General features: G+C 47.2%; 1 protein-coding gene across 1 annotated transcript in view; it reads left to right on the top strand.

Moving 5' to 3' along the window:
* Positions 1 to 5,814: 5,814 nt before the first annotated feature.
* STRIP2 (striatin interacting protein 2) overlaps positions 5,815 to 24,057 on the top strand; it is a 67,409-nt gene continuing 49,166 nt past the window's right edge. Inside the window, exons 1-2 of the mRNA XM_077807261.1 lie at positions 5,815 to 5,928; positions 17,481 to 17,550. Of these exons, the coding sequence (XP_077663387.1) occupies positions 5,815 to 5,928; positions 17,481 to 17,550 (184 nt within the window). The remainder of the gene's footprint in view (positions 5,929 to 17,480; positions 17,551 to 24,057) is intronic.

Raw genomic sequence — 24,057 nt, 5'->3', positions numbered from 1 at the left:
TAAATTCCCATCTGCTCCTAGAGGTCCCCAGTCCTCCAGGATTCACACAACCTGCTGTTAGAGATCATGTCAAGGGACAGCATCGCCCAAGGAGTAGAATTAATTCACTGGCAGAAGGCAAAGCTTTGCAGGCTCCATGTAGACATGCTGGTGTTAAATGACTCCAGCTTCTCTGCTGTGACTGCTCAAGCTGGAGCAATGAGCATCCCTTATGCTTTCTCTTCCCTTAACTCCCAGCGTCCATCACCTGGCTAAATAACAGAAATGAGCTGAATAATTAACAAGACTGTGCAAAAGACTGGGATCCACTCATGCAGTGGCCATGATGCTGCACATCCTTGCACTTTGCAGCCAGAGAAACACAGGGCTCACAAAGGTGGAACTTGCCAGCGATGCTGCAGAATTAGATTTGAAAAGACCAGAATATTTGCTGCCTGAGAAGAAGAAAAACTGAAAATTGAAAAATTTGCTATTAAAAAAATGAATAGAAATATGGGCACCAGGTGTTTCTCTCCATTCCTCTCTTCAGTCTGCACTTCCATAGGGCCACCTCTGCATCTAATAAGAGAGTACCCTATGTCTGGTAAGTCCCCTCGTCAGTCCTCTCCCCTGGCCCCACACATGGCATGATTGTTCCCTCCAGCTGTTACACTTCATTCTGCAGTGTTTTGTGCAATCGAATTTAAAATAACACAAGCAGCGGCCTTCCCCATTTTCTCTGGGGAGACGACTCCACGTTCCAATGCTTAATCCAATGCAGTTGCTGTAGTCCGTTACATTACGCTCTTTGCTGGCTCTAGGGTGGTTCTGAGTTTATCTTTGCATGTCAGTTTTGCTTTCCCATTTCTTGGTGTCACTGGACTCCACTGAGTTGATTTATTCTCTTATCTCCCCGATGGCCATGGCGCCCAAAACAAGTCTATGTTGTGTGTTGTGCAGACGAGCAATGGCAGGCAGCTTGAAGAGCTGGGGACCGACTCCTGCAGCCCTTCCCCATATGCACAGTTCTTACACTTCCTGTGGAAGTCACTGGGTCTGCTTGGCTGGGTAAAGGTTCATTATCCATTGTGTTCGTACACTTCCCTACATGAGTCGCCAATTGGCCGTGGGAGTCAGCTGCTGTGTTAGACTCTCAGCAAGGGGTGTGCAGTGAAATGCTCCCGCCTACCACCGGTTGTGTGCATTTTGTTCTGGGATCCCTGTCTCCTTTCCTACATGCTGCTGATTAAGTTACCAATGAACTCCATTATGTCTCTGGAAGGGGTTGAGCCTTTCCGCTATCTCTGAACCCAAAACTAGCCCCAGATTCCCTTCGTTTCAGGTGTAAAGAAAACCCTCTTCAGCCACTTGTCATCTCTACGAGGCCTGAGTCCCAAACCATTACCTGGCTCGCTATAATTTTAACCTTCTGTCCTTAGTGGCTTTACCACCCGCAAAAGTGGGAGTGTTGAAAAGTGTTGAAAATCTCCCCATCACTGTCCCAAACTGCCTTTGTGTGACAAATCACTAGAATGAATGTCAGATAGAGAAGTGTACAGCCCCGCTGTGGGTGGGAAGACCATGCACTTGCTCTGCAAAGTTGACATCCCCTTATGCTCTGATTCAGAGGAGGGATTTTAAACCCCATCTCCCACCTGCCAGGTGATTCCCTTAAGGACCAGCCTATAGCATCCTTATTTAGTTATACGAGACTCAAGACAGCTTGAGAGCAGACTTTGGGAGATATCAGAGGTCAAGTCCCTGCTCCAGAGGGAGGATTCAAACCTGGGTCTACCACATCCTAGGCATATGCTCTAACCACTGGGCTAAAGGTTAGAAGGTGACCGCCACAGTTACTTTGAAGCTGCCTGGAATGAAACATTTCATCGGACTCAAGATGGGCTTTTCCAATGGCTGACAAATTCCGAACATCACTGGAAACAACTCTTTGTGTTGATTCCCAGCTGGCTGGCCACACTGAGAAATCACGTGTGTGTTGGAGGCTGGACAAAGGTGAAGGGGCAGCATTTTAAGGTTAACTAAAGATACCAGCATCAGTCGCGCTCCTTGGCTGTGATGCTCTTTGGAATCAAGCCCCCAGCTCTCTGGGGAAGAGGATAAAAGGCCATATTAATGGCAGGACTTACTACTTCCACCCAGTGCTGTGAGACCAAGCTGCCAGTGACCCAGCCGCCCTGGGGACCGTTGCTGCTTCCGTTCTAAGCATCTCTCCCTGCCCCCCTCCCTTCCCTTCACTTCCTCCCTTCATCCCATTTGAAACTTGCTGATCCCTGCCTGTGGGTTTCTTTTCACACAGCTGTTGAGGGCTGATTCAGATAAGGGCGGCAGAGTAACTGCAGTGGCCTGGAACTGATAGCCCCACCTATGTGTTCGTTTAGAGATGTTGACCAATGCGGTTTGCTAACGGGAAAGGAAGGGTTTAATTCTGCTGCTGCTGGGCTATAGGAAACGGATGATGAACGTGAGTGTGATGACAGGTTTCAGAGTAGCAGCCGTGTTAGGCTGTATTCGCAAAAAGAACAGGAGGACTTGTGACACCTTGGAGACTAACCAATTTATTTGAGCCTAAGCTTTCGTGAGCTACAGCTCACTTCATCAGATGCATTCCATCACAATGCATCCGATGAAGTGAGCTGTAGCTCACGAAAGCTTAGGCTCAAATAAATTTGTTAGTCTCTAAGGTGCCACAACTCCTCCTTTTCTTTGTGAGTGTGATGTAGTCCCAAGCAGCGCTGAGCTATAAAGGCCCAGGGCTAGTCCCTTCCCAGGAATAAACGAAGCTATGGAAGGTTTGAGTGAGTTGGGGTCTGGGTTTTTGTCCTTTCGCTGAACAATAGAAGAATATTTCATTTTGGCAAAGCACAGGAAGTGGTTGACCCTGGGAAGACTCATTAGGGCAGGATCAGGTCCCTTATCTGCTCAGGGGGAACCCTGTACCTGTGCAGAGCCCCACTGAGATCACTTGGGGCGGGGAAAGAATTCTGAACGGTCACTGGAGCCAGGCTGTGCAGAAATAGCTGCAGAATTGGGACCAGCGTTGGGCCGGTTGTTTCTTAAGCAGAACAATTCTGACAATAGCTCATGGAGATGGGCTGTAGCTCTCCGGGCTGCATTTGGAGTTGCCTTGGATATTGTGTGGTCATTTTTGCCAATGCAAAAGGGGGTGCAAAATGCCCCCCTCTGATTCTGGAAGCACTTCTCCCCTTCAACTTGCACCCAAAAAGCCTATACATGACTCTATTGATAAAGAATTAATGAGAAGGAATAATGGGCCAACTTTTATACAGAAATGTTATAAATTGACAGCGATAATTACACTGGGTGGAACTTGAAAAGGTCTAGAATGTGACATAATGACCCTGAATATCCTCATTCCTCAGCCACAGAGGAATAGCAAGTCCTGCTTTTCCTTCTGCAGAACTTTCCCTCCAAGGCTCCCAAAGTGCTTTGCATCACTGTGAGGAAAGGGTTGTTGCCTTTTACAGATGGGGAAACTGAGGCACAGAGCCACAAAGTGACTTCACTAAATAGCATATTTCTATTTTATATTTCTTCAATAACTATTACTGCTCTCTAAGTGGAAAGAAGCAGGATGCTGTGCTCATCTCATATGAGGATGATGGTTTCAGTCCATTAGTAACTGAGGATCATGTTAGACAACAGCTACTGGTAATCAACATTTTTAAATCAGCAGGCCCAGATCAACTTGCACCCAAAAAGAGCTGGCGATCTCTCGCCTGCTGGTGTTAATGTTTGATAAGTATTGGAATGCCAGGGAAATTCCAGAAGACTTATTCAAGTATTCAAAAAGAATAAGAAAGATGACCTGCGTAACTGTAGGCTGGTTAGCCTGTCATCTATCCTGAGCAAAATAATGGAAATGCCAATACACGACTCTATTGATAAAGAATGAATGAGAAGGAATATAATTAATGCCTGTCAACATGGTTTTATGGAAAATTGGTTTTGTCAAACCTGATTTAACTCTTTGGGACTACAAGTTTGGTTGACATCAGTAACTGCGTAGATGTAACATTCAAGAGTTTTGTAAGGTGTTTGACTTAGTACCCCATGACATTCTGATTAAAAAATTGGCACTCCACGCTACATCAATAGGGCACACGTTACCCGGAGTGAGAACTGGCTAACGAACAGACCTCCAAACGTAGCTGTCAATGGGGAATCATCAGATGGGGGCGTTTCTAGTGGGGTTTTGCAGGGATCAGTCCTCGGCCTGATGCTACTCAGTGTTTTCAGCAATGATAGGGAAGTAAATGTAAATGCTGATAAAGTTTGCAGATGGCACAAAGATTGGCTGAGTGGTAAAAGAGGACAGGCTTTCATACAGAGCAAAATGCATTTTAATGCCATCAAATGCAGTTATGCATCTTGGAACAAGGAATGTGGGCCACGCTTCAAAATGTACCCTGGAAAGCAGAGACCCTGACAAGGGTTTAGGGGTCACAATGGACAAGCAACTGGATATGAGCTCCCAGTGAGATGTTGTGACAAAATGGGCTAGTATGATCCTTGGGTCTAGAAGAGTGCTTCATTTGCAATGAAAGAGGGGCACAACATTTTAATTGGGGCGAGGGGTGAGATTAGGCAAGTGGTGGGTTCTCCAGCTCTCGGTGTCTTCGTATCAAGACTGGCTGCCCTTCTGGAAGATGCATTAGTCAAACAAAAGTTACTGGGCTCAGCAGAGTGGTGACTAGGGGGGAATTTAATGGCTGGTGATAGGCCGGTTACGTCAGATGAACTGGTGATCCCTTCTGGCTTTATAATGTAGGGTGTGCCCAAGGACGTAGCGAAAGTCTCCATCAGTGTCAAGGGCTGACCCAAGCTGGGATGGACTGCAGGCCAGGAAGATAAATTGAGTCCTGTGAGGTTTCTTAGGGGGCATGTTGAGAATTTAGAATCTGAGGTCCTGTGGGCTCTGTGTTTATATGAGAGGAGGAGGGTCACCTTTGTCATTTGGATTAAAATTCCTGCTCATCCACTTCTATCCCCTGGTGTGCTCAGCTTCTGGCTTTTAACTTCCACCCTGGAGGCAGCTCGGCTGCTGTAAAGGAACAGACTGAGTCTGTCTGGTTCACAAAGTGCAGCACAGGGATCCTTTCAGAGGAAAAGTGCTGTGAAAGGGAGTCTCCAGGCTTGGATTAAAGCTTTGCATCCACTCACCCATCCCCTGGTGTCTGCCGCATCACCACCACCGCCCTTTGACCGGATCCTGCTCTGCAAAGGACCTGTCTGTCTCTTCCCCCGCTTTCCATTCCCAGCCAGAGGCCTTCCCTCCCTGGCCCCCAGGGCCAGCAGCCTCCCCGCTTTCCCGTGGGGTCTAGCAGCCTTTCACCCCATCCCAGCCGGGTCAGCAGCCTCTCCCCTTAGACTCACAGACTATCAGGGTTGGAAGGGACCTCAGGAGGTCACCTCGTCCAACCCCCTGCTCAAAGCAGGACCAAGCCCCCATTTTTGCCCCATCCCTAAATGGCCCCCTCAAGGATTGAACTCACAACCCTGGGTTTAGCAGGCCAATGCTCAAACCACTGAGCTATCCCTCCCCCCCGGCTGGCAGCAGCTTCTCCCCCTTCGCCTGGGGCCGGTGGCCGCAGCCCCAACCCACATGGCCCCAGCTGGAAGCCCAGCCGTCCCTCTCCCTCAACCCCGCCCCCGCAGCAGCCGCTCCAATCAGCGCCGGGGGGTGTGTCCCCCGCGGGGCAGCGAGCCAATGGCAGTGAGGGGGCGTGGCGAGACCCCGGCGCGGGGCGGGGGCGGCGCCCGCACGTGCCGGCCCGGGCAGGGCAGAGGGGGCGCATGGAGGCGGCGGGCGGCGCCGGGCCCGGGGACGGGGCGCCCGGCAAGGGGAGGCCGCTGCAGCCCGCGGCCAAGGGGCGGGAGCTGTTCAGGAGCCAGCGGAAGGAGTCCGAGGTGAGCGGGGGCCGGGGCGCCCTGCCCGGGGGTGGGGGAAAGGGCCCGGGCTGCGGGACCCCCCTGCCCGCCCCGGGGGGAGAGGGGCTGCCCCGGCCGCGGGGGGCGGGTCCCGCGGCTGCGCTTCGCCTCGCCGCCGCTGGAGGGGAGACCCCCGGGTCCCCGGTCCGCCCTGGGGCTGGTGCCTCCTCGGTGCTCGGCGCAGGGCGGGCGTGGGGGGGCGCGGCTGCGGGGCTCGGGCGGCCGCGGCGGGGGCCCACGTTGTGGGTGGGTCGGTGGTTTGAGCGGGGGCCGGTTTGCAGGGCCCCCGGGGCACGTCCCTGCGCTGGGACCCGCAGGAGCGGCTGGGGCTTATTGCGGCTCCGCTGCCAGCTCCTGCGCCCGGCCCCAGCCTGGGTGGCCCGGTTATGGAAGCACCAGCCGGGCGGAGAGTGAGCCGGGGCTGGGCTCTGAGCGCGGGGGGCTGAGGTGGGGTTTGAGCTTTCCCAGGCTGGTGGGGCCAGTCTTCTGCCGGCTCAGGTGCGCTGCCTCCAGCCATGGCTTGCGCCTGGTGCCTTGCCAGGAGAGCAGCCTGTCTCCTCGCGGGCTTTGTGCAGTCCCCCAGCCCTGTCGTATCTGAGGGCTGCCTGCTTCTGGGTGCCTTGGGGAACCGTCCAATATTGTACCTAGAGGGAGACTAAAATCCCCGATTTGCACCAATCGGCTGATTTCCTGAAGCATGAGAAACTAGCCAGCTGCCCGGGATTAGGAAACTGCCATTACCGTCAGGTTGTTTCATAATTGTTCATTACGGGATTTCTTCCCCCTTCCTCTGAAGCATCTGATTCTGGCAGGCAGGGAGAGGATACTGATTAGATGGATACCGGGTATCTTCCGGTTGGGCAATTAAATGCAAAGTAATGCACATTAGAAAACACAACCCCCGCTATACACACACAATGCTGGGGTTTAAATTAGCTGTTACCACTCAAGAAAGAGATCTTGGAGTCACTGTGGCGAGTTCTCTGGAAACAGCCACTCTATGGGCAGCCGCAGCCAAAACAGGGAACAGAATGTTGGGACTCATTAAGAAAGGGATAGAGAATGAGACAGAAAATATCATGTTGGCTCTCTATAAATCCATGGTGCGCCCACCTCTTGAATACTGTGTGCAGATATGGTCGCTCCATCTCAAAAAAGATATATTGGAATTGGAAAAGGTTCAGAAAAGGTCAGCAAAAATGATTGGGGTCTGGAATAGCTTCCGTATGAGGAGAGATTAATAAGACTGGGACTTTTCAGCTTGAAAAAGAGAGGACTAAGAGGGGATATGCTAGAGGTCTATAAAATCATGACTGGTGTGGAGAAAGTAAATAAGGAAGTGTTATTTACTCTTTCTCATAACACACGAACTAGAGGTCACCAAATGAAATTAATAGGCAGCAGGTTTAAAGCAAACAAAAGGAAGTATTTCTTCACACAACTCACAGTCAACCTGTAGAACTGCTTGCCAGAGGATGTTGTGAAGGCGAAGGCTATAACAGGGTTCAAAAAAGAACTAGAGACATTCATGGAGGATAGGTCCATCAATGGCTATTAGTCAGGGTGGGCAGGGATGGTGTCCCTAGGCTCTGTTTGCCAGAAGCTGGGAATGAGCAACAGGGGATGGATCATTTGATGATTCCCTGTTCTGTTCATTCCCTCTGGGGCACCTGGCATTGGCCGCTGTCGGAAGACAGGATACTGGGCTAGATGGGCATATGGTCTGATCCAGTATGGCCGTTCTTAATTCTTACCTTGATTGTTAGCAGTATTTATTTAATACTTGGCTGGAGCCCCATAGATGCATGGCAAATGGAGACACCAGGAATTTCCCCAACACCCCTCCCCCCCATCCAGTTTTGTGAACTAGTTACATGCAGTATTGCCTGTTTAGTGACTGTTTGCAAATTTGAATTGAAATTGAAACATTAATACACACTTTAAAAGCATATACAGTGTATGATAAAATATGTGTATCTGAAAAAGTATAATAGATTTGAAAAGTATGGACATAGACTAGCTTCCTTATACAGCTGTTGGTTTTTATGACAGTGTCAGTGCATTCATTTCGGTGATGTTGGCCAACCTAATAATTTCAAATGATGATTTGTAAGCAAAGTCTGAATGAGCTCTCCCTGACAGCTAGTGATGAGCTGGGGGCTGCGGGGAAAGGCTTCAGGACCAGATTGTGTTTACATTCACACCTAATCTACTAGGTATCCAGCAAACAGAGCTGTGTTGCCCAAGTGATCGATTTTGGTTGCGGTTGGGTTACAAATCACTGGAATGCGGGGTGTGTGTGTAATGAAATGTTGTTGTTCTTATTGTAGGAGCAAAGAGCAGTAGAACTATACTTCGCCTCTGCTGATTGAGGGCATTGAGAGAGAGGGTGGGGACAGGTGTTTTGCTTGATGGTCTGCCTGAATCACGAGTACCATTTGACCTGCCCCTCTCCACTGTTTAAAGACAGAGCTGAGTAGGCTCCGTGGAGAGTCTTTTGTTAAGTGACCACTACAGCTGAAATCACTGATAATCAGGTCTAAGTGCCTAGACCTGCTGTGGGACAGTGTTTCTGTGGAAGAGACGGCCCAGCCTGGACTAGCAGCGAGGTTCCCCCACTGAGAGCTCAGCTGAAATCACTGAGAGCTGGTGGAACCTCAAGAGACCAACTATTTAGAAAAGCTGCATGAGCACAAGTCCACTGGGGCCAGATGCGTTGCATCCGACAGTGCTAAAAGAGTTGGCGGATGTGATTGCAGAGCCATTAGCCATTATCTTTGAAAACTCATGGCAATCAGGGCAGGTCCTGGACGACTGGAAAAAAGCTAATGTAGTGCCCATCTTTAAAAAAGGGAAGGAGGAGGATCTGGGGAACTACAGGCCAGTCAGCCTCAGCTCAGGGAAAATCATGGAGCAGGTCCTCAAGGAATCAATTCTGAAGCACTTAGAGGAGAGGAAAGTGATCAGGAACAGTCAGCATTAATTCACCAAGGGCTAGTCATGCCTGACTAATCTAATTGCCTTCTATGATGCAATAACCGGCCCTGTGGATAAGGGGAAAGCAGTGGATGTGTTATTCCTTGACTTTAGCAAAGCTTTTGACGCGGTCTCCCACAGTATTCTTGACAGTAAGTTAAAGATGTATGGGCTGGATGAATGGAGTATAAGGTGGATAGAAAGTTGGCTAGATTGTCGGGCTCAACAGGTAGTGATCAATGGCTCCATATCTAGTTGGCAGCCGGTATCGAGTGGAGTGCCTCAAGGGTCAGTCCTCGGGCCGGTTTTGTTCAATATCTTCATTAATGATCTGGAGGATGGTGTGGATTGCACCCTCAGCAAGTTGGCGGATGACACTAAACTGGGAGGAGAGGTAGATACGCTGGAGGGTAGGGATAGGATACAGAGGGCTCTAGACAAATTAGAGGATTAGGCCAAAAGAAATCTGATGAGGTTCAACAAGGACAAGTGCAGAGTCCTGCACTTAGAACGGAAGAATCCAGTGCACCGCTACAGACTAGGGATCGAATGGCTCGGCAGCAGTTCGGCAGAAAAGGACCTAGGGGTTACAGTGGATGAGAAGCTGGATACGAGTCAACAGTGTGCCCTTGTTGCCAAGAAGGCCAATGGCATTTTGGGCTGTATACATAGGGGCATTGCCAGCAGATCGAGGGATGTGATTGTTCCCCTCTATTCGACATTGGTGAGGCCTCATCTGGAGTACTGTGTCCAGTTTTGGGCCCCACACTAAAAGAGGGATGTAAAAAAACTGGAAAGTGTCCAGCGGAGGGCAACAAAAATGATTAGGGGACTGGAACACATGACTTATGAGGAGAGGCTGAGGGAACTGGGGATGTTTAGTCTACAGAAGAGAAGAATGAGGGGGGATTTGATAGCTGCTTTCAACTATCTGAAAGGGGGTTCCAAAGAGGATGGATCTAGACTGTTCTCAGTGCTAGCAGATGACAGAACGAGGAGTAATGGTCTCAAGTTGCAGTGGGGGAGGTTTAGGTTGGATATTAGGAAAAACTTTTTCACTAGGAGGGTGGTGAAGCACTGGAATGCGTTACCTAGGGAGGTGGTGGAATCTCCTTCCTTAGAAGTTTTTAAGGTCAGGCTTGACAAAGCCCTGGCTGGGATGATTTAGTTGGGGATTGGTCCTGCTTTGAGCAGGGGGTTGGACGAGATGACCTCCTGAGGTCCCTTCCAACCCTGATATTCTATGATTCTATGAGCTCGCAGAGATCACAGTGGCAGGTAGCAGCAGAAGGTGATGGCACAGGGCTATTGGCAACAGAGCAATTGAGTGAACAGTGACAGAACGAACAACAGTGGCCAGAGCGAACAGTGAGCAGCTGGAGGAACGAGCAAGGTGCCGTCTTGCCCCCGACCTGGGAGGTGAACTCATGTGAAAGCACCTCTGAACTCTGAGTCTCCACTGACCAAGGACAACGCCGGTGAGTGTTCATGAGGCTGTTAAGAATGCTGGTGATACAACACAGTTCATGTGAACAAACATGGCTGTGGCATCGTACTTTCTATTTAAGCAAGAGATACCACACACTACAAACTGGAGGCCAATGTTAAGTGCATTATCACTTGTTCATCCTGAAGTTGAACACTGGTTCTGAACAAGACCAGCAAATGCTCATCATCTTTCTGCAAGAAACTTGGCTGACTGGCTAGAAGCATGTGGTGCAACAGTGAAAGACTCAACAGTTGGAAAAGTGAACTCTCTCACCACAAAAAAAAATTGCATACATGGCTGATGAATGCACCGATGCAAATGGGTATCAAGTAACTGTGTACTGTGATGTCAGTGGTAGGCCAGTAGATGCATTTCTAGATGTTCAAGTTATAGAAGACACATCATCTGCATCTGTGACAACCCACATCTTAGAAGAGTTAAATGCTTGTCCTTTGGACCCCAAACAGTTGGCTGCTTGTGCATTTGATGGAGCTGCAAACTTCTCTAGAAGACATGGTGGAGCACAAGCTTTGCTCAGAGAAAAGTGTAACCCTAATCTCACCTGTACACAGTGCAGAGGCCATCTACTCCAACTAGCACTAGTACGAGCTGCAGACTCTTCAAAAGACATTTTAAAAGCTATATAGCTTACGCTCAAATAAATTCCTTAGTCTCTAAGGTGCCACAAGTACTCCTTTTCTTTTTGCGAGTACAGACTAACACGGCTGTTACTCTGAAACCTATATATTTAATGTCTTCATTATACTCTTTTTTTTTTTTCAGCAAGAGTCCAAAAAGACTGAATATCTTGGAAAATATAGAATATACACTGGGACTGAAGTTCAAATTCGTCCAACCTGGGAAAACCCTCTGGCTCTCTCATGATCGATCCTTGGCTGTTGTCTTAAAATTACTCCAGCCATTATTACTGGCTTTGGAAAGTATCTTCCAAGATGGGATGGATCTAAGTAGTGAGGCTGGTGGATTACTTTTGCTACTATGTTCAGAGAAGACTATTGCCATTCTCTCCCTTGTAAGTCTACTGTGGAAACCACTTGGGTCATTAAACAATGCCGTCCAGGCATCTGCTACAACAGTAGTAGATCTTTGTCCAGCAAATAGAAGCTACATTTGGATTAATGAGAGAGCTATCCTTTGAAAACGCACTGGAAGAAGCAAAGACTTCAGTCAAGAAGTTGAGTAATAAAGGCATTTCTATTGAATCCTTAAGTGAAGAGGACACGAAGTGTTTGTTAAGACAACTGAAAAAGTACACGACTCGATTCTTAAAAATCTACAACAGCGACTTATAGATTTAGTTGGGGATTGGCTCTGCTTTGAGCAGGGGGTTGGACTAGATGACCTCCTGAGGTCCCTTCCAACCCTGATATTCTATGATTCTCCTCATAGCTTTTACAGATCCCTGTCCTATAAAGCACAGACAGTTGGGTGGAGTGAGGCACTACCAGCAATGGGGCTGTCGTGCTCAGGACAGAACAGAGAATTTGAACATAGAGTGGAATATCATACGACGAATGAATGAAGATTTGACTTCAACTTCCGATGAAGTGAGCTGTAGCTCATGAAAGCTTATGGTCAAATAAATTGGTTAGTCTCTAAGGTGCCACAAGTCCTCCTTTTCTTTTTTATCATCGCTAGTGGCTTGACCCAATCTTTGTTCTCTGTTTCCTGGGATGAAAGAAGTAGGAATTCATCTCTTGTTACTCCCAGTCACAACAGCTACAGTTGAGCATTCTTTTGCCTCATTGAATAGAATTTTGTCTTCTGAAAGAAGTCGCCTTCTGCCTGATCTTGTGAATGATCTAATGAGCATATCAGTGGAAGGAATGGAAGTACCGGACACACGAGAAGCCACCAAAGGTGACCGCATTGCATTCAAGAAGTTCAGTAACAGAGTTGTGCAAAATTATAACAAGAAACCAAGAAGAATGAGGGTATAGTGCTTCATAGAAGGCTTGAGTAGCCAACTTTAATTTTTGTGATGATTTTAAAACGTGAGTTAAATCTAATTAAATGGTCATGAAACATTTCAGTTTTTACTCTGGTGCCATAGAGCCACCTTCACCCTCACGGTCTCACCCCTTATCGGCCCTGACACACACACACCCACCCCCGGATAAATTCGAGCCACCCCCACCCCCCTATTTCAATTCCAGGGGAAAACACTGGAGATATAATCTCTGCCTGTAAGAGTTTATAATCCTGCAGGGAACTGAGGGAGATGGAAGGAGGAAGGCTGTACCGAGCAGGGCTGGGGACTTGTCAGCCCAGCCTGACATGCCTTGTGTTAGAGTGTGGATTTAAAAAAGAACTGGTATTGTTTTAATGAGAGGGTCGCTGTGGGAAGAGGAGGGATTTGACAGCCACCACGTGGCGTGTGGGATCAAGGAGGACCCCAGTTCCAGCATGGGAGAAAGTAGAGAGGCGCTCGTGGGGAACAGAGCAGACGGGCTACGAGGGAGGCAGAAGTGGCAGGGGACAGGGTCTCACTGAGGTTGCCGTTGATTTCAGAGGGAGGAGAATGGGACTCTGTGCCTATTAGTGCTGGTGCAGCCAAGGCCCTACCAAACTGTCTTCTCTAAAACACGTTTTCAGTTCATTTCTCTCTCAGCGAAAACCTGCTGTAACTTCTTTTTAACATCCTGCCATTTCTGGACCTTTTGCTTATGACACTCTTCGGGGAGTTTATAGCTCTGATTTGGGGCATCTCATCTCCACAGTGGTGGGTTTTCTTCGATGCCAGCACCAGGGAATCGCTTAATCACTTCTCAGTTTAACTCTAGGTATGAACCTGATAGAAGAGAGATGAACTTAGATGCTGGGGTAACCCAGCTGAGTAGACCTATATAGAGAGAGCTTAATGTGTAGAACACAGGTGGATGGTAGGAATCTGTCTCGGTGGAACAGGATTGGCCATGAACTGTAAAAACCTGTTGACACTGCCCTATGTTCTGTAGGTATGAGTTGGAAGCTTTAGTTTAACCGTAGCTAATACTTGGGCTTGGCACTGAACAAGATGCGAGAGAGGTGGTCTCTTTCAAGGAACACACAGTTGACATGGGCAGTGGAATTCTGGCCTCAATACCCAGACGCATTCAATCCATTTTCTGGTCCGAGGTGCAGTATTCTTTTTGTTTTAGCTCCGTGCGTCACAGTCCCTTTGCTGGGTGGATTAACGTTTGCAGGCGCAAGGGCTTAACTGAATTCCTCCAAGGCTTTAGAGCTCAGAACTTAGTTGGTCAGCGCAGTGTTTTTGGTCTAAGCATTGATTACGTACTACGCTTTGTGCAGTCAAGGCTCTCTAAAGGTGTGAGACCAAATGTTAGAGCTTGAATGGAAGGTCTGGTAGAGCTGGGGACAGGGAGTCGAGACATCTCAGTTCTATTTCTGGCTCAGCTGTTGACCTGCTTTGTGACCACTGTGATTCTGCAGGAGCTGATGGTAAAACTGGCTATTTATCCCAGCTACATCAGGAAAACTCCTCGCAGGACTTGTTCTGGGCTTAAAAGAAAACCAGTCAAGTGCTTGATAATGTTGACTGGTCCTGACAGCGTTTACACTGGCCCATGTCAGCTTTCTAGTACAGACAGCTAATGGGACATTGGATCTTAAAATCATTCGGTCTTCTCCCCACCCACCACCGTGGCATTTGGCATCCAATATGTGTGACAGGCAGTTGGCCAAATTCAGCCTTTTAGCGATTGATCGCAGGCAAAATCCATTGACTTCAGTGGAATTTCACCCACCTAAGACAGGACTGAATTTGGCCTGATATTTTACGAGCAGCTGGAATTTCAAAGCAGGGATCTACGGTGGAGATGCTAAAAAGCATTGGTTTATAACTCCAACAGTGCTCAAAATAATGTCTGCTAAAATCATGCTGGAGTTCAAACAGGGAAATAAAGTAAGTTGGTAATCAGAATGATGCGAATGTAAGAACTGAGCCCTCATGACCTACAACAGCTAAAGACATTTTACCATTGGAAAGCCGGGGGGCCAGGCTCCCAAAGGTACAAAGTGCCTTCATTCATAGCCCTAATAGTTCATGAGCTCTCACATTTTAAGTCTGTCGCTGGTCTTTCATATTTGCTTGTTTCTCATGGATCCAGGGCAGAATACAGCAATACGTGACACTTACCTAGTGCTCTAAAGTAGACCGACAGACAGACAGTGCTCTAAATGTACAGACAGTCTTCTCAATGCAATTTAAAGGGGGTGGGTGTTATCCCCACTTTACAGATGGGAACACTGAGACAGAAGGGGAGTTGCTTGGAGCTGCACAGTAAATTGATGGCAGGGTCAGGATTAGGGTCCGAAAGTACCTAATTCCCAGCTTTACTGTTTCCTCTACAGTAAGGCATCTTGTGCAGTCCTCAACCTGTTGCAGGTGTTTTGGCACTTTCAGTTGCTGCCATTTGGTCCATGTCTACCCACTGAATCATGCTGCCTGTCTGCCTTCTCCTCCACTGATGGGAATTATTGGGCAGTGGAATGGAGGGGGATGATCAGGGTTGAAACTTGCTCCCTATTATAAATTCATTTTTCCATCCCCAGTTTCTTCAAAACAAACTAACCATTCTGGAAGTTCGCTTGCTGATTCTCGCCCGGGGTGCGTCTTCTATGGAGTTTGGTAATGGTTGGACAGTTTTAATCCTGTGGTGTTTGTAGACTTCAGCCAGACTTTCAGGTTTGGCTCATGATGGTTCTAAAATGGCTCCGTCTAGGAACCACAAATTGTTCCCTGGGCCTTCTTGAGAAGGAGGGTTTTACTGTGCATTATAGGTACAGTAGAAACTCAGAGTTACGAACACCTCGGGAATGGAAGTTGTTCGTAACTGAACAAAATGTTACGGTTCTTTCAAACGTTGACAACTGAACGTTGACTCAATACAGCTTTGAAACGTTACTATGCCGAAGAATGCTGCTTTCCCTTTATTTTTTAGTAGTTTACGTTTAACACAGCACTGTCCTGTATTTGCTTTTTTTCTCTCTCTTTGTCTCTGCTGCTGCTTGATTGTGTACTTCCGGTTCCAAATGGGGGGTGTGGTTGACTGGTCAGTTCATAACTCTGGTGTCCGTAACTCTGAGGTGCTACTATATATTGAAAGGACACATGATGCCCGATCATTGGAAGTGATTTGAAAATTTGGAGGAAAAACAAATTTTGGAAAACTTCACAACATTTGGTGATGGTGGTTCATTTTGGGCCCGATCCAAAGCCCAATGAAGTCAATGAATTGTTGAGGACATCAGTGGGTTTTGCATTAGGCCCTGTTCTGACCATCTCTGCAGATGTTATCTGTCATTCATGATTATGAATATTGATGGTGCAAACTATTACTTCCGGCACTTGCTCGCACTCTAACACTAAAACAGGATTTTAGCTTTGAATGGTGGAATATTTTTTTTTAACCTGACGTATCAACTGATACTTTTCAGGTTCTAAATTCACTTCTTTTTAGTTGATATTTGTGGTACTTGTAGTTCTCCCATGTGTTCTCTCATCGGAGACACTGTATGTGTTTACTCAACTTACTTTCTTCTCTGTGATGATCATTTACAAAGGTTCATGCCCCAATAACCAAGTTCAGATCTCACGTTTTCCATCGGATAAAGACACACATGTAGCCAAAGTAACTGTATTTCATATAGGCCAAAATATAGCCATGGGACATTGTTCCGTGGCTGAAAAAGGGAATGGATGAATGACTATAGTGATAGTTTGTCGACTCCCAGGAAACACGAAAGATGCCTGTATAATTCTATTGGAACGTAATTTGTGGAAACAAAGAAAGATAATGTCACATTTAATAAAAGTTGGGGGAAATTGGAGGAGAAAAATGAGATTTAGTCACTATTATTTGGGACTTCTGTTATCCAGATCTTGTTTCGTTATATACCATTTATCAGCTGATGTGAGACAATTTAAAAAAAACAACAAAACTTCAATGCCTGACTTTGTCACCGTTACTCACCTTAAGTAGTACCTTATTCGGTAAGTAGCCTATTGCTGAGATTACTCATACATTGAGGTCCTGCTCTATGGCCCCTGTTCAGGAAAACTTCCCAGGAAGGGATTTTCCATTTGTATTTGAGGACTCCCACATGGGCACAAGGGGCTTTGTTTTCTTCTTTGGTGGTTTAAATGGGGCGGGGGAAAGCCGTCATTTCACTGTATCATAAGAGAGCTTTCCACTTAGGAGCAAACTGTGTTTGCATTTGTACCATAGATCAGAACATGATCAGATGAGAAACGGTCCATTTAAACGAAGGCAGGGTCCCTTTTATAAGAGCCAGACTCCGTGACCTGTTGGGGGAGCCTGCGGTACCTATGTATTGCCCAGTTTTCAGAGTAGCAGCCGTGTTAGTCTGTATTTGCAAAAAGAAAAGGAGGACTTGTGGCACCTTAGTGACTAACCAATTTGTTTGAGCATGAGCTTTCGTGAGCTACAGCTCACTTCATCGGATGCATGTGATGTGTGCTGGAAGCCAGTGGAAGCCTGGCCTGCTTCCTATTGTCATGCCGCAGAAGTGCCCAAACATGGCTTTGGGAGGATGGTAAAAATAGCTCTTCCCAAATGACCCGGTATTTTAAGCAGGCGGCTCTGGAGACCTGTGTCCACAATGAGGCTTGTGTATGCTTGGATAACTGTCCCCTGATTCGAAGGCCCTGGCGTGGTTTAATTTGACGTGCTCCTGATAAACCTTAATGGAAACCTTTGTCAGTGGTGCTGGGAAATATGTGCCAAGAGACCCCTGGCATCCTCCCAACGCTCTCCCAGCCCCTCACCGGAGCTGCCTTGATTTTTCCTGACAACTACATGGGCCTGATGGAAATGGCTTGTCTCCTCCAGCTCTCTTTATTTTAAACAGAATATTCTGAAGCTATAAATAAAAGATGCAATAAAGTGAGATGCCGTGTTAGACCTGGGCTGTGTAGTCTATGTGTGTGTATTGACTGTGATTGTTCTATTTCTTCTGGGCGTGTGAGAGAAGCCCCTCGGTTTCCTGTCTTTCTATTGACAAAGGAATCTCTCTCCCCCAGGGCTCAGTGGACTGCCCCAGTGTGGAGTTTGAGTACGGGGATGCTGACGGCTACGCTGCTGAATTATCAGGTAAAGAAACATGCGAAAAATGGAGGTCAGGAGATTTTTGCCGCATGTCGGTTCTCCTGAGCTATTGAAGTTGGCATCCGTTGGGTATAAAATCACTTGCAGAATAAGACCAGTTCAGTCAGAGGTATATATTTAATAATGTCATCTTCTATTTATAGAGCGCCTTTCATTCCAAAGGGCTTTACAAGTCATCCACAGCAGAGAGGAATTATGTCATCCTTCCCGGAAATGCATCCGTTTCTGGGGTGGAGCAAGAGCTACCTAACTGTGCTGCAGGTTAGGTTGGGAAATGAAATATGTAACACAGCAAACCTTAAAGCGCCTGGTGAAGGGAGTTCTAACAAAACAACTCCCAGCTGGCTGTGGTTGGTTAGCAAAGACCCAGAGTTCAGAGGTGTGTTTGCAAGAGTCCCCCTTCCGCCCCTGGGAGTGGGTGTCTCTGTGGTTGCTGTGCACATCTGCAACTGGCTGTTGACTCCGCTGCTGGTCACCGGCTGCCTCGGTCGGACGCTCACTGACACTTCTGCCCTGTTCTGAAGTTCCAGTGCTTAACCCAGATCTTGAGTGATTTCCCTGGGTAGCAGGAAGCCTCACGGCCAATGCAGCCTCTGCATTGTCTTTCTTTCACCACTGTCCTGACCTCAAGTCTAAGGCATAGCCCCTAGACCTGCTCAGCAGTGATTCGACTCTGGTAATCACCAAACAGAAAGAGTGGTGATGCAGAGATGTACTGAGGTCACTTCTAAAGTGGTGTTGGCCTTCCTTGTCTAATGCAACACCTCCCCTGAGCGACGTGTAAATCTCCCCAAGTTCATTTGAGGTTGGATCACATTAAAGGCCCCCTTTCAGGCTCTCTCACAGGGAAAGAGGGTTGGTATTGCCTCCTCTCACTGGTGTGTGTATCAGTGGGCCTGCCAGACAGTGCCTGAGCTGCCTTGAATGGTGGGGAGTGTTCATCTTGCCCAGGAAAGATTTGAGCAGGAGATCTGCCTCCCTTGTAACTTAAGTGCTCATGTGAGTGGATCTGTGCAGCTTTCTTGTAGCCCTTATTCCTTGCATCTGGAACAGGGTTGGACCCTCTTTTGGGATAATCCAGAGGTGGGCAGCCACGAAGAGCCAATAACACAGCTTTCCTTTCTTCCATGATGCACACAGCCTTGAGCTCTTGCAGTCCAAGACTCCTGTACTATACCAGATGTTCCCCAGGGTGGGGCCCTATGAACCCCTATCATAATTCTACAAACCCTCTTCCGCAAAGATTCCCCTCTCGCTTATATTGGATTGTAATTCAACGTACCCAACGCCAAGTGGTCCCTTAGTGGCTAGAACGCTGAGTGATGTGACTCCCTGAGGTCACGATTGTATGCAGCCGGGAGATTTGGCCTTTGCCATAATGTAGATTTATCATCTAGTTTAAAAAAACCTCCATCTCCATACGCATTTGTTTGTGCCCACCAAGATGTACTCAAACGTACATGACTAAGAAGTATCACCTAGAAAAGTTAGATGTGTGGTGGAGGTCCACATGCAAAGCAAAATCAGAATATATAACCAGAGGGTTTGCCAATAGGATCCCTTCCAAGATGAAGTGCAGCAGATTCTTTACATGTGGCCATGGGAGAATTTGATTTTTATCAGTAAACGTCAATTTCATCATGCACAGAAATGGGCAAAATAATATTTTCATCAGTATCCGTAATTTACAGGTAGGCTGAGTTTGAAAAATGCTGCTTGAGAACTTATTAGACTTTCATTTAAGACCTATTTCCTTTGTATATTTTGCATATGATGCTGACACTTTGTGTTTTTAGCAGGATGCTGCTTTAACTTTTTGAATCTCAACATCTACTCTCATTAAATAATTCTCTCACCTCCCCCATGCATTCCTGCAACTCTGAAAACCTAAATTAATAAAAATAAAAAATGCTTAAAACCCAGATAACAATAAAAATGTTTAAACCCCTGAATTTTGCACAACTGTGAAAATTTAAATTTTTTTTAAAAAAAATCTTAAAAATAAGTGTCTGATGAAGTGTCATATTATCTGATGAAATTATTATTTTTTTAATCAAATTCTGCCAGAAGTATTTACATGTCAGTGGATTCTGCTTCCTGTTTTGTTCAGATTATAGTTTTGAATGGCAATAGCAGGACGAATATCAGTAGCATGATGGTGATAATTAAGGAGACTGCTCTTCATGTTTAAACCTCCTGCTTTTTATCTGTCTAAAGGGCTTTGCACGCCATAGCTAGTTAATCCTTCAAGCACCCCTCGGAGATTACTGAGGACCCATTTGTGGCCTTGTTTTCTTGACTTTGTGCATGCTAAGAGCCCTGCACGTTCTTTGTTCTTTTCGTACATGAGAATTTTTTTCAAAATCCTAAAAGTTGTGATAAACGTTACAATCGCTGCTTCTTGTTTATTTGATACGTAACCTTTCTGCCAGGTGGAGTCAGCAGCAGCGAGAGCCCAGTTCAACATCTCGGGGTTCCTCTTAACACTGCAAAACAGAACCAGCTTGAGCCCCCAGCCAGTAATCTGCAAAAATTGACCACCACCCTGGGCGCCTCCAAGAGGCAGTACTTCCCCTCTTGCAAGCACAGAGTCTGTGTAACAAAAGAGAACTTTTTAATAAAAGGGAAAGGGAACCAAGTATTAGTTTGGGAAGACACCACAACCACATTCAAATCATGTAACCGTAAGCAAGCGCCTCACTGTACAGTTTCCTGGGCAGGGTCTTTGCCTCAGTTTCCCACCTTGCAGTGGGAAAGTCTGATGAACAAATGTCCCTTTAACACATTACTCCCCGCTCCTGTGCGCCCAGCTCACAGCTGGCTGTTTGGTTAGCAAAGACCCCGAGTTCAGAGGTATGTTCGCAAGGATTCACCTTCCGCCCCTGGGAGCGGGTGTTGAGCCGTGTCTCCATGGTCGATGTGCACGTCTACAGCTGGCTGTTTACTGCCGCTGCTGGTCACGGGCTGCCACTGTTGGACACCCACTGACACTTCTGCCCTGTTCTGAGGTTCCGCTGCTTAACCCAGATCTTTAGTGATTTAGCTATGCCCCTAGACCTGCTTAGCAGCAATTCACCTCTGCTAATCACTGAACAGAAACAATGACAGTCAGGCTTTGTCTACGCTGTCACTTCATCAGCAAAGCTTTTGTCATTCAGGGGTGTTAAAAAAACACACACCCCGAACGACAAAATTTTACAGATGAAAAGCGCTGGTGTGAAGAGCGTTCTCCTGTCGACAAGGCCGCTGCCGCTCGTGGGGGGTGGAAATTTTTTGTCTGCGGGAGAGCTCGCTCCTGCCGACAAACAGCAGCTACGGTGTGTGCCTTTTAGCTACACTGCGTGTTGTTAAAAGCCTTGTAGTGTAGCAATACCCTAGTTGAGTCTAATTAGCTCTGTCCTTAAACACTGGAGAGGGGATGTTACCGAGGGCTTTCAAAACCCAAAGCAGTGGTAACTTCACTGTTTCACTCCATGCACTGTCAGCAGTAAATCAGTGGGAACACAGCAATTCTGTCTGAAACTTTAATACAGGTAAGCACTTTCTTATCTAAAACTACAATTTATTAGATTTAAGCACACACAGACATAAGCAATAGGTTGAAGACATCCCAAATAATTACCTAGAATCGGAGATGGTATTGAGTAATTAATAGCAGATCCCCGATGCCTGGTCACTTCCCCGCCGGGGAGTAAGGTGTCAGGAAAAAGGTCTCAGGATAGCTTCAGAGGACTGCTCCGAAGTACTCTCCAAGAACTGGAGCAGCTCAGGGAGTCAGAGTACAGCACAGGTAGTGGAAACCTCTCTGCACCGTCCCTCTCAAATAGGTACCCACCCTGCCTACTCAGAAAGATCTCATCAAAGTCATTTCCTACTGACCCCTGGGCCCGTCAACCAAAAGATGCTGAGGACAGTGATTGGGATCTAGACCGCGAAACTCATCAGCTCACTTCCATAGGCTACCGAATAGCCATCAGCTGGTAACAACTTTTGATCAGTCAACTTGGGCTGAAAAGTGAAAGGCTTCCTGTCCCGTTCCTAGTCCCCCTCTTGTTGGGTGTCTGAGCTGAACCTAAGCTCTGAGTCACATTCTGTGCTCCTATGACTAGACCACGCAGACTCCTAGTGTATTGGTGTTTCATATCAGTGTTTCACTCAGTGGCTTTATCACACCCGCGTTCCAAACTCCAAGCAGAGCTGGCAGGGTGCTCAGCATAATCCTCAGGGCGACTGGTAACCAGCCGCGGGAGGGGTGAGTCATTTGGTGTTTGTTTCCAGGGCAGGAATTACTTTACTGTGAGAGTTACTCAGCTGTTCCCCTTCGTCGCTGCACCGTGTCCTGCTTTGTGGTCAGGATAAGCTGGGTGGGGAGGGAGTTAAGCACAGGTCGGGCCCTGTGTTCTTACAAGTGGAATGACTCAGGCTATTTCTGCAGTGTAATTGTCAGGGGGTCTTGAGCATATTCCTGCCAGCAAACTGTAAAGGGGTCACTATTTTTAGCTCTGCACTTCTAAGCAGAGGATCTGCTGGTGCGGAGGGGGTTGCAGCACATTTCCTCAGTGAGGTGTCCTTCCACCGCTGGAGAGAGGAGAAAGTAGTTCTCCTGGCTATCCTTTGTGTGATCCCAAACCCCCATTTAAATGAGCACCGATTACTTGACATTCCTGGAGTTTTCACCCTTATCTCGTGAATATCAGGAATCAAGACCATCTCGATTTTTTCCAGAGGGGGAGTTCAGCTTCTCAAGCACTTGCGGTACCAAATGGCTTTTGGAGCCCATGAAATGTCATTCTGCCACATCACAACTCGATGATTTGGTGCAAAAGTGATAGTGGGTCGGGATGCGCTGGTGCAACATCAGAGTTTGTCCGTAGGACAAAGTCTGTGAAAGGGTTGCCTTCGCTCTTGTAGTGTCATAAATTATAGATAGAAGTACCCACCTCCTGCAGTTCATATTGGGTTCTCCTGTAGAAGGAGACTGTTGGTCAAATTTGACACCAAATACAGGTTGGGCATTGTGGGACACCTCTTGGAGGCCATTTACAGCGACCTAACCAAGCGCAGTGTCTACCCTGAGACTGCGTTGATCTAACTTTGTCGCAGAACGCTTCATGCCTCTCGTCAAGGTGGCTTTATTTTGTTGGCGTAGCAGGAGAGTTAAATCAGCGGGAGGAGTGTTGCAGTATGTCTGTCTCCGCTGTTTTGTCGATGAATGCTGACTGTGTGGTGTAGACAAGGCCCGAGTGACTTGGTTTTAATGTACACTGTAAGTTCCTTAAAGCAGGGATTGTCTTGACCTCTAAGGGTCCAGCCGAGTAGAACCTGGGTCTGTAGGGCTTCAGGTGATGAACACTTCCACCCTGTCACTTGGCAGCCAGGGCATAGCGTGCACTATAAATCATAGGGAATAAGCAACACAGGACATGCCTCTCACCAAATACCCAGTGGCAGCAGCCCTGTGACCTCTGATTGCTCCAGGCGCATTATTTAGGCACAGAAGGAGTTCCAGGAAGCTGTCTCTGCAGCCTGCCGGTACCTGGCCTGGTGCTAGAACAGACCCCACTCTTGTTCCCTACTTTGGACTTTGGCTCTAACTCCTGGCTTGACTCCTCTTCTGTGACTAGTCTCCTGATTCCTGACGCTGTCTCTGACCACTAGCTTGACTTCTGATGCCTGCTGCAGCCACTAGGCCTGCCCGATTGCCCACATCCCAGTCGTGACACACTCAGTTTCAGTACCCTGCACAATAGGGGTTCTGATCCACATTCGTATTGTAAGATAAATCATAATTATTTGCATCTATCCCCAGACTTTTGTGACCCCTTTCGCTACAAAACTCAGCGGTAATAGAAATAACTTCAAAAATAATCCCGAGGAAACATTCCCCGCAGTGCCAGCAATTCCCATTGGCTAGTGCCAGAGAACTTGGGGATGCAATTGACTAGAAATGGGGAAATGCAAAGAAGTAAACAAGTGGCATAAATGGTGTTATGTCAATTAGATTTTAAAAATGCCGTTATAGCAAACGGCAGTGGTGCTGGTAACACACATTCAGTGGGTCTTTGCTTATGTGTGTTGTATTATTTTGTAGCTTAGCAATAATTATGGATCCCCCACTTTAATAGTGTGACATTAAAGTGAACAGAGTATTTTCTAGGCTCAGTCAGAGCTACCTAAACCCACCCACCATGTTTCATCCTCACCCTGGCTGCATTTTTTTCATTTACAGTGTGAGTATGATTTTGAAACTTGGGCACCGAAGTGAGAGAGGAAGGATGTGCATGTAATTAAGGATCTGGTCTGAGAATCTGGAGATCTGGATTCTGTTCCTGGTTCTTCCACAGACTCTGTCCTTGGGGAAAGGCACATTTCTGTCCTTCCATTTCCCGTCTGTAAAATGGGGATAATACTTCCTTACTTCACAGAGGTGTAGTTAAGGTACATTAATTCTTGTGAGGCACTTGGTGGTGGTAGAAAAGCCTATTAATAATA

The sequence above is a fragment of the Eretmochelys imbricata genome, chromosome 1, assembly GCF_965152235.1.
Source record: "Eretmochelys imbricata isolate rEreImb1 chromosome 1, rEreImb1.hap1, whole genome shotgun sequence".
Taxonomy (NCBI): domain Eukaryota; kingdom Metazoa; phylum Chordata; order Testudines; family Cheloniidae; genus Eretmochelys; species Eretmochelys imbricata.
Note: the sequence above shows the minus strand (reverse complement) of the source record. Positions and strands in the feature narration are given on the sequence as shown.